Source organism: Rosa chinensis, chromosome 6 (genome assembly GCF_002994745.2).
Source record: "Rosa chinensis cultivar Old Blush chromosome 6, RchiOBHm-V2, whole genome shotgun sequence".
In the NCBI taxonomy this organism is placed as follows: domain Eukaryota; kingdom Viridiplantae; phylum Streptophyta; class Magnoliopsida; order Rosales; family Rosaceae; genus Rosa; species Rosa chinensis.
In genome coordinates, this window is record NC_037093.1 from 56,592,191 (window position 1) to 56,602,670 (window position 10,480).

The 10,480-nt window shown below is 38.8% G+C and overlaps 1 protein-coding gene across 1 annotated transcript; it reads right to left on the reverse strand.

Annotated features, from left to right (window-relative positions):
- LOC112168834 (U1 small nuclear ribonucleoprotein A) lies at positions 1 to 2,831 on the reverse strand. Its single transcript, XM_024305761.2, has 4 exons — positions 2,474 to 2,831; positions 1,756 to 1,849; positions 1,133 to 1,221; positions 1 to 547 (listed from the first exon to the last, which is right to left on the reverse strand). The coding sequence occupies exons 1-4, from the start codon at positions 2,729 to 2,731 to the stop codon at positions 254 to 256; spliced, it is 735 nt and encodes a 244-aa protein (XP_024161529.1). The 5' UTR covers positions 2,732 to 2,831; the 3' UTR covers positions 1 to 253.
- Positions 2,832 to 10,480: the final 7,649 nt, after the last annotated feature.

Below are 10,480 nucleotides of genomic sequence, written 5' to 3' on the forward strand. Positions count from 1 at the left end.
TTATCAGGAAGGAACGATCAAGCCTGCTTTCAGATACAATCTACCAGTTACAATTACACAGAACAATATCCAACTTAAAGGTAATTCAGTGAAACTTGAAATGTTCAAAGGGCCACCCTAAAAATCATATCCCTTTCGTAATATATCCCAACAATATTAATACATTGAAGCATCATATCTAAACCGATTTAACAAGAGGATCCATGACTGCAGCTTTCCTCCAAGTGAGTAGCAAAGACCTAAATCCTACTGTCTACTTCTTTGCGTAGGTAATCAACATTGAATTCTGCGGTGTCACCTTAAAAGCTTGGAGGTTCTGCATTGCCATTGATGATTGCATCTCATTTTCGTATTCCACAAAAGCAATACCTGGCTTAGCTTCCACCATTCTAACCTCCTTAAAACCAGGGTATTGACAGAAGAGCATTTGCAGCATCACGGAAGTTGCCTCGTGAGGAAGATTCTGAACAAAAAGAATATTATTTGGTGGAGCAGGGGCCTCAGGCACCATAGATTTCACACCACCAGGATATGGTATTTGGGAGAGCTGCAGGTTCGAGAGAAAGTAAAAGAGTGAAAAATTGCATATGCAAAGATGCTTAAAATGCAACTCCTATAAGGCTATAAGTATCGTGATAACAATTCAACAACAGCTACAAAGCTTAACGTGTTTAAAGATGGGAAAAGTTTCAATACTTTCAAGCAAGGAAGGAGAAACTTATGCATAGAGCATGCCTGAGCCTAGACACCTGCTTAATGGGGTGATACAATTTTCAAGCCCAATCAGATGACAAAGGCTGCAACTCATAATAGTTGAACAGTTTATTTCACAATTCCATCACTGTGTTTTTTGTCTTATCAGAAGAACCTGGTGTGTAATCATTGTAATGAATTGTTTATTGTTCTACAAATATGTAAACTACCCAACTCTTATTATCCACTGCACTTTTTCCATTTTCACAACCAACTGAAATAGTTTTCAGCTCAAAGAAGACCAATAGAAGAATACACAAACATTAAACAGATAGATATCCAAATCAAAACATTAAGATCAATTGAAAGAAGTGATTTCTCCTTAAACAGAAGACATGATACTTTAAAAAAAAAAAAAAAAAAAAGACATGATACTCACCGGAGGTGCTCCACCATAGGCACCAGGATAAGCAGGATTGAGACCCATTCCAGCTTGGTTAGCATCCTGCTGCTCTTTCCGTTTTTTCCCTGCAGAAAAAGGAACTTTAATCTAATCGAAGCCATATATCCACCATATATAAGTACAGCATTTGCTTCTTTAAACAATACATCATATTGTAAGATAGTTATACAATGCATACACGCACGGCATACACAGAAACAAGAGAGAGACAGAACACAATACACAGGGTATGGGAATTGCAAAATATGATACTCCATACAGACATAAAAGTGAGACATGGTTACTTGGTTGGCCTTTTTGAATTGATTATCATGATATTCCAAACCCCCAGCATCATTTATGGTGACAAGACACAGTTTGTGGACATGTAACATAGCTACTTGGTAAGTCTATTTGAATTGATTATCATGATATTCCCGACCCCCATCATCATTAAAATGTGGCAAGAGAAGAGAATGATAGACGCACAGTTTGTGGAGACACAACATAACAAAAAAACCCATCATATAAGTCAGACCTCAACTGCAAGCTTTTCAGACACTGTTAGCCGAAACGAAAGCACACATTTACTAGAGGGAGAGAAGATCAGAATGCCTTACCCTTCTCCTCATGCCTTTTTCGTCTTTCACGTGGAACAAACGTACCATCGGCCTTTGCTATTATATCTGATTTCGTCTTGGCATATTGTATTTTCTGCATCAATCAATATCAACAAAAAGTATCAAATAATTGAAAATAATACTTCTGCTGATCATAATTCATTGCATCATAAATAACTAGCATGCGTGTAAATGAGAAAACAATACAGAACACATGACTAGCTTCATCTGACGACACGACACTAATGCAGCAGCCACAACTTTAATTAGAAAAGAAATATCCTCTTTCGAAGCCTACGACTAAACCCAGCCTTTTCTCGTCCAAAAGGAAAGTCTCCATGTTAGTTTAAGTGTCTTGCTAGAGTCAATTTTCAGTTTTATGAGGAGTATATATGAGTCTAGTGCTTTTCAGAGTCTATTTAGATCTTAGGGTGAGTACTCGAGTGTGTGTTTTATGTCTATTTGACTCGATTTATGAGCAATATAACCAGTAAGTTAGAACAATCATACCAATTGCGCTGAACCAACCCACCCCAATCCCTATATCATAGCAATCTGATTTAACAACAAACTAAATTCTTCTCTGCCAACTAGACCTAAAATTAACCAAATTCCGCAAGCTAAGAAAATGTAAATTCGTTGCGAAAATTACAGCAGCCGAGTGTGAATGTGAGCAAGGACAGAAATTCAATTCAAAACAAGAGGATTGAGAATTTACCATGGGCTTGTCATAGAAAGGGAAGCTCTGCATTTGGCGAATGGCATTGGTGGCAGAAGAGACGTCCTCGAAGACGACCCAAGCTTGGCCTTTGTGCTTGAGCGTCTTGAAGGCCAGCACATCCAGAACCTTGCCGAACTGCGAGAACATGGCGTGCAGCGTCTTCTTCAATTCGTCCAGCTTGATTTTCTCGTTCAGGTTGTTGATGTAGATCGTCTGGTTCGCCGGAACCTCCGTGCCGCTGTTGTTCTCCCCCATGCCTTCTTTCTTTCTTTTTCTCTTTCAATTTTGATTTCCGAGCAAGGGTTTTTAGCTTTAGCTGAGTCTTTGAATCGAGCTCCAGGACAAAAGCACCCACTGCGCCAGGCCTCTAAATTAAAGAGATAGATATGGACTGGGCTGATGATGAATTCATTCGGTTTGGGGCTTCACTTTTAAGGTGGGTGTTTGCCGTGTTTTGGGGTAGAAATTTTGTCTTCCTTTGGAACTTAATTTAAGTTTGGGCTGGCTTAACCCAAACTTCAAAAACACCCACAGACCCACGACACAAGGCCTGACCCAAATTTGGAGAGAGCCTTTCAGTTTGTAATCACAATCTAGGCTATGTTTGGAGAGAGAGTTGTCCTTCAAATCTTCTCATTTGACCTCACTCTATTATGAATTATTAAATTACATATATAATCTATTATAAAATGACTATTAAGGACAATAATTATACCAAAAAAATATTATATTTATTTTATGTATGTTTTAGAGAAACTGATTTTGGGAGGAATTTGCTGTGTATTCTCATTGATAATAGGGGCCTCTTTATATAGAGGATTACAATGCGTAGAATCTCAATCATACAAGGAAAGTAATTCTACATTGATTAGGATTCTAGATCCTTCTAATTAAATCCTATTACCACTAGGTCAAGTAACCTAGAGTTTGGGCTAAACACAAATTAGGTTTTCCTTGAACACTCCCCCTTGTGTTGCCCAAACGCGGTGCTTCTCTCGTTGCCTCGTTAAAAACCTTGCCGAGTAACAAAAACCCAGTGGGACAAAAATAACCTCGGTCGAAGGGGAAAAAGAGCACAACACACCCTTCACGATTCGAGACAAACATGTAGACATCTCCCCCTGATGTCTGCACCTCCCCCTGATGACTACGATCATGGGAGTTCAGATAATTTCTGCAAGCCAATTCTTGCCACATGTTTCTCGAACGTGGTATTGGGCAATGACTTAGTAAACAAGTCTGCCTCACTGTCTTCAGATCGAACCTAGTTCACTTTGATCTCGAGGAGTGTCTGTTGTTGCTGATTATGCTTGGTGTTATCGCTATTGATGTAGCCTTGCCTCATTTGTTCAAAACAAGTAGCATTATCCTAAATGCTCGTAGGCTCATCTGTGGTAGACTTCAAACCACAATTGTTCGAACATGCGTAATTATGGATCCAATCCATATACATTCACGAACCACTTCGTGAAGAGCAATGATCTCTGCATTATTCGAAGATATAGCGACTAGGGTCTATTCTGTAGACCTCCAAGATATCACGGTCTTTTCCCATGGTGAACACTTAACCAGATTAGGAATGACCATTGTGTGGGTCAGACAGATACCCAACATCAGCAAAACCTTCCAAAACACATGTCGTTTTGGGATGGGGATAATGGACGCAGGCCAGTGTTGGCGGCGTTCCTGGTGTGTGATGGGTCCGAATCCATCATCTCTTCGTAGGGATAGAACAAGCCCATATCATTCATACATCTCAAGTATCGAAAGATATCTTTTACACCAATCCAATGGCGTCGCGTTGGCGCAGAGCTATATCTAGCTAACAAATTTACAACATATGAGATGTCCGGTCTTGTGCATTGAGATAAGTACAATAATGCGCCTATTGTACTAAGTAAGACACTTTTGCCTCTAGCACATCTTCGTCATCATCCTCTGACGAAGAGGATCCTTTTCAGGATCAAGACTACGGACAATCATGGGGGTGCTTGAAGGCTTGACCTTGTCAAAATGCCTAAGCATCTATCGACACGATGCTCAAGTTCCAAACAGAGACATAATCGTGTTTTCCCAAAATCCTTCATCTCAAACTACAGATTTCAAGTGTTCAGCGGTTTCCCTTAACTCTTTAAAGGCTTCTAATGAAGATCATGTCCAACATGAACCGCGATGGAATCCGAAACTTGTTATAGAAACGCGTGGGCATATCCCTTCCCAATCAAGTAGTCATTTTAGTGAGCGTTTCAACCTTATTGTAAACGCGCTCCATGGTCTAGAGCTACTTGACTTGGGTAAATGAAGTTCGCCATGAACCTTCATGTATATTCCGTATCTAGATCCCTATAGAGATACATAGTGACCACATTTGTAAGCTGCATGTTCAGTTATTCTGAAACTACCAAACTGACAAGGTAGTGGAGTGCAATGACATCCAGTACGAGAGAATATGTCTCATCGTAGTCGATTCCAGGGCGTTTTGTGAGAAGCCTTGCGCCATAAGGCGAGATTACAATCTCTTTTTCTCATCACGCTTTCTAACGAAGACCCATTAGTCAACAGGTTTTATGTTAGGAGGTGTTGGCATCTCTAGCTCGAAAACCTTCCTCTTCGTTAGAGAATCATCTTAACCTGGATCGCATCTTTCCATTTAGGCCAAAAACTGTCTACGTTGGCATTCATTCATCAACGGAGCGTGGTTCGATATCATCTAACTCAAAAACTCATGCGCAACAAAATACACAACTACATCATCAATTCTGATGGAGTTTCTATCCCACGTCTCATGTACACTAGTGTAAGTTTCATAGAGCTCTATATTCTCAGGAATAGGGTTTGACGTTGAGGCGTCCCCCAACGATAACCATAACCCGGAAGATACTCATGAGACGGATTTTGAGTCTTGATGATCAAAGGATTGGAATGTGCCAAAGTATCCTTCGAACCCATGGGCCTTCCACGCATCCTAGCTGGGGCCATGGCCTGTAACGCCAGAGTGCCCCTCTCTTTGGCATTGGCGCCATGCCTACCTCCGTGTAGGGTGGCGCTACGTCCTCTAGTAGGGACGTCCTTCCTTGCAGGCATGTTTGCAGCATATTTGTGTGATCTCGTCACTATAATAGGGATCGAGATGAGACATAGTGGGGACAGGCCACGACAATTCCTGTCGTTCCTGTTGAACATCAGTGTTCTTATCTCCCCCTAACGACGGGAAGACTGTCTCATCAAAGTGACAACCCGCAAATCTAGCGGTAAAGAGATCGCCTTGCAAGGGCATTAAGTGGCGGACGATTGTTGGAGTCTCAAATCCAACGTAGTTACCCATTCGTCTGTAAGGACCCACCATAGGGCGCTGTGGCGGCGCAATTGGCACAAAAACGGCTCACTCAAATGTGCGTAAGTACAAAATACGTGTACCCAGTCACTAGCTGTAACGCAGAGGTACATTGAGTGGCGGTAGGTCGTAGACGAATTAGCATGGCTGCATGCGATATCGCATCACCCCAAGCGGATGTAAGAAGATTGGTGCGCATTACCAATGTTCAGACTACCATCGTAGTCATTTCCGCAAGACCATTTGGGTGTGTACATGGGAATGTGATGTCCAACATCAAGCCCATTGCAATATCCATCGAAAGTCTTTCGATGTAAACTCTCTAGCATAGTCAAATCCAATTGACTAAATAGGATGAGCCCGCTGTTGTATGATATGTGCTAGGAGTGTAGCGTAAGCAGCATTTATAGGTGGACAATGGCACAACACGTGACCGGCGTGTTTGCGTGTCAACCAACATCATAAAATATTTAAGCGTCCGCAAGTTGGTTGAATCAATCCACAAAATCCCTACAGATTCTTTGTAAGAACAGAATGAGTAATGTCATATCCTTTGCATAGGACGGTCTCAGTCCTAATTTCCCTAAGGAACGGGCTTAGTAAAACGAGCGAGAGGCTTTAGAAGCAACCAATGAGAATTTTGGTTAAGCCTGAGCGTCTGAAACGCTATTTTGAAGCAAGTTGGTGATTTCAACATCACCTAAGGCGCCATCACCATGATGGACGCCATCCATGGAGTCATGGATAGAGACTACGCCAGCCCTAGGCTGGTGGTAGGGGTCGTCAACGGGCCGGGCCTTGCCATATTTTTAAATAATTGCGGGCCGGGCCGGGCTTTATTAAAAATCAAAGGATCCAAGCCCGTCCATATAAAGCGGGCCTTGCGGGCTTTTTCGGGCCGGGCCGGGCTTGGCCTTGCGGGCTTTTTTGGGCCGGGCCTTGCGGGCTTTATTTATAAATAAATATTTAAAGACACAAGTTTTTTTTTTAATCAAGCTTTGGAAATTCAATGGATAATGATCAAATACAACCAAAGATAATAGATCTATATAACTATATTGTACCCAAAAAATCTATATTTATATATAGATACTAATTTATTGATAAATGAATTTTTAAAGACACTAATTTTTTATAAACCTATATTTATATATCATACACTCCAAAGAGCAACCCCTATCAATTCAAAGAAAATGGAAAAACCGACCGTTGGATGAGTTTATTACAATAAATTATGAGTATGGTAAAAAATTTAGCCAATTTCACCATATTTTAGAATCCGATCGGATTGGTCAACTGTAGTCACTTATACGTTTTATTGTTTGACCGATGACGTGGCAACCGCGAAACGTGCTTATTTTTTCACATCACGTTTGTATATATTCCATCGATGGATGTGCGTGGACATAAGATAAAAAAAATTAATTTTAATTACAAACACATTGGTGTATACCAATTTTATTCCTTTAGTTGTATGACTTATACATTGCATTTAAATTGTTTAGGTTCATTCTAAAGCAACCATGAAGTAGAAAATGAATTCGGAGAAACCAACCGCTCGATGGAGAGATTGTAATGTTTTATGGTGATTGTAGAAAATCTAGCCAATTTCGTTATTGTTTCGAATTCGATCAACTAGGTCAAACGTAGTTACTCTTATAAACCTATATTTATATATCATACACTCCAAAGAGCAACCCCTATCAATTCAAAGAAAATGAAAAAACCGACCGTTGGATGAGTTTATTACAATAAATTATGAGTGTGGTAAAAAATTTAGCCAATTTCACCATATTTTCGAATCCGATCGGATTGGTCAACCGTAGTCACTTATATGTTTTATTGGTTGACCGATGGCGTGGCAACCGCGAAACGTGCTTATTTTTTCACATCACGTTTGTATATATTCCATCGATGGTTGTGCGTGGACATAAGATAAAAAAAATTAATTTTAATTACAAACACATTGGTGTATACCAATTTTATTCCTTTAGTTGTATGACTTATACATTGCATTTAAATTGTTTAGGTTCATTCTAAAGCAACCATGAAGTAGAAAATGAATTCGGAGAAACCAACCGCTCGATGGAGAGATTGTAATGTTTTATGGTGATTGTAGAAAATCTAGCCAATTTCGTTATTGTTTCGAATTCGATCAACTAGGTCAAATGTAGTTACTCTTATAAACCTATATTTATATATCATACACTCCAAAGAGCAACCCCTATCAATTCAAAGAAAATGAAAAAACCGACCGTTGGATGAGTTTATTACAATAAATTATGAGTGTGGTAAAAAATTTAGCCAATTTCACCATATTTTCGAATCCGATCGGATTGGTCAACCGTAGTCACTTATATGTTTTATTGGTTGACCGATGGCGTGGCAACCGCGAAACGTGCTTATTTTTTCACATCACGTTTGTATATATTCCATCGATGGATGTGCGTGGACATAAGATAAAAAAAAAAAAAATTTAGTTACAAACACATTGGTGTATACCAATTTTATTCCTTTAGTTGTATGACTTATACATTGCATTTAAATTGTTTAGGTTCATTCTAAAGCAACCATGAAGTAGAAAATGAATTCGGAGAAACCAACCGCTCGATGGAGAGATTGTAATGTTTTATGGTGATTGTAGAAAATCTAGCCAATTTCGTTATTGTTTCGAATTTGATCAACTAGGTCAAATTTAGTTACTCTTATAAACCTATATTTATATATCATACACTCCAAAGAGCAACCCCTATCAATTCAAAGAAAATGAAAAAACCGACCGTTGGATGAGTTTATTACAATAAATTATGCGTGTGGTTAAAAATTTAGTCAATTTCACCATAGTTTTGAACCCGATCTAATTGGTCAACCGATTACCGATATGTAGAATATATATATATATATGCACATATTCTATATAGAATAATAGAAGTATAAGAACTTCCACACACACACACACATATATATATATATATCTATATATATATTATTATACTATATATATATTATTATATTATATATATAAACACACACATATATAAATATATATACATATATATAAACACACACACACACATATATATATCTCTATATATATATTATATATATAAACAAACACACACACATATATATATATATATATATATATATCTCTATATATATATCCTCTATATAAACACACACACACACACACACACACATATATATATCTCTATATATATATATATTATATATATAAACACTCACACATATATAAATATATATATATACATATATATAAACACACACACATATATAAATATATATATACATATATATAAACACACACACACACACACACACACACACACACACACATATATATATATATATATCTCTATATATATATATTATATATAAACACACACACATATATAAATATATATATACATATATATAAACACACACACATATATAAATATATATACATATATATATATAAACACACACACACACACACACATATATATATATAAACACACACAAATATATATATCTATGTGTGTGTGTGTGTATATATTTATAAACACACACACACATAACTACAAATATATATATATATATAATATTTTACGGGCTTTTACGGGCCGGGCCTAGCGGGCCTTTGGCGGGCCGGGCCTACGGGCCGGGCCGGGTTTTTGCGGGCTTTAGGCGGGCCGGCCCTCGGCCCACCAAGGCGGGCTTTTGCGGGTTTTTTGACGGGCCGGGCCGGGCTAAAAGCCCTTCGGGCCGGCGGGCCTCCATCGGCCCACTTGATCCGCGGGCTTTTTGATGAGGCTTAGCTGGTGGTGGACGGAGGCGGTGCCCTAGGCAGCAGCATCGGTCACAGTTAGTCTGAGAATCAACTTTTGATTCATGCTTCATTTCGCTCGAGAGAAAAGATGTCCGTGTGAAGTCTTTTTGTAGACGGATCATCATATCATGACTAGGATGATCTATCCTGTCGTGACAAAGCCAATATGTGTCTAAATCCAAGAGATCTTCTCTCATAACTTTATTGGATTTAATAGCTCGAATAGTGACATAAAGTCCACTAGAGCGACACATAAACTTCTCTAAGATGCGTCTTTGTTCGCAATCATTAGAGGTAATGCAAAGGAACTCATTTCCGTTCTCTACATGCATTTTCTCATGGAATGCGTTGGCTATTCATAGGTGTGATTTTCCCTATGAGCGTAGAGAGCTTTTGCGACAATAATCAAGGTGCCATTTGGCAAGTGGAACTTGGGCTATTCCATGTCCTTGAATTAATACTGATGACCCAGCCATCGTAGTCACAAAGTCATATGCTCAGAATCAAAATTGAGTCATAATGAAAAGAACTCGAAATTTTATTCATAAGCCAACGGAGTACATCATTGTTTCTTTGATCAAAGAAAATCTAATCCAATAAAGGTAATGTGGCAATCGCCTTACATCTCTTGGAAAATAAAGACTTTAACAGAATTGGCGATCTATTGATCCCAGCCAGATTTGTAGTCTGCAACCATTCACTCTAGATCATTTTCTTGATCTTCTTGTTCCACATAGTGAGCTTCTCTTGCTTCACAATATGCTTTGTAGGCGGTGACCAGTTCTTCACGAGCTCTACAAATGTGTGCCCAATGCTCAGACACTCCACATCGAGAACA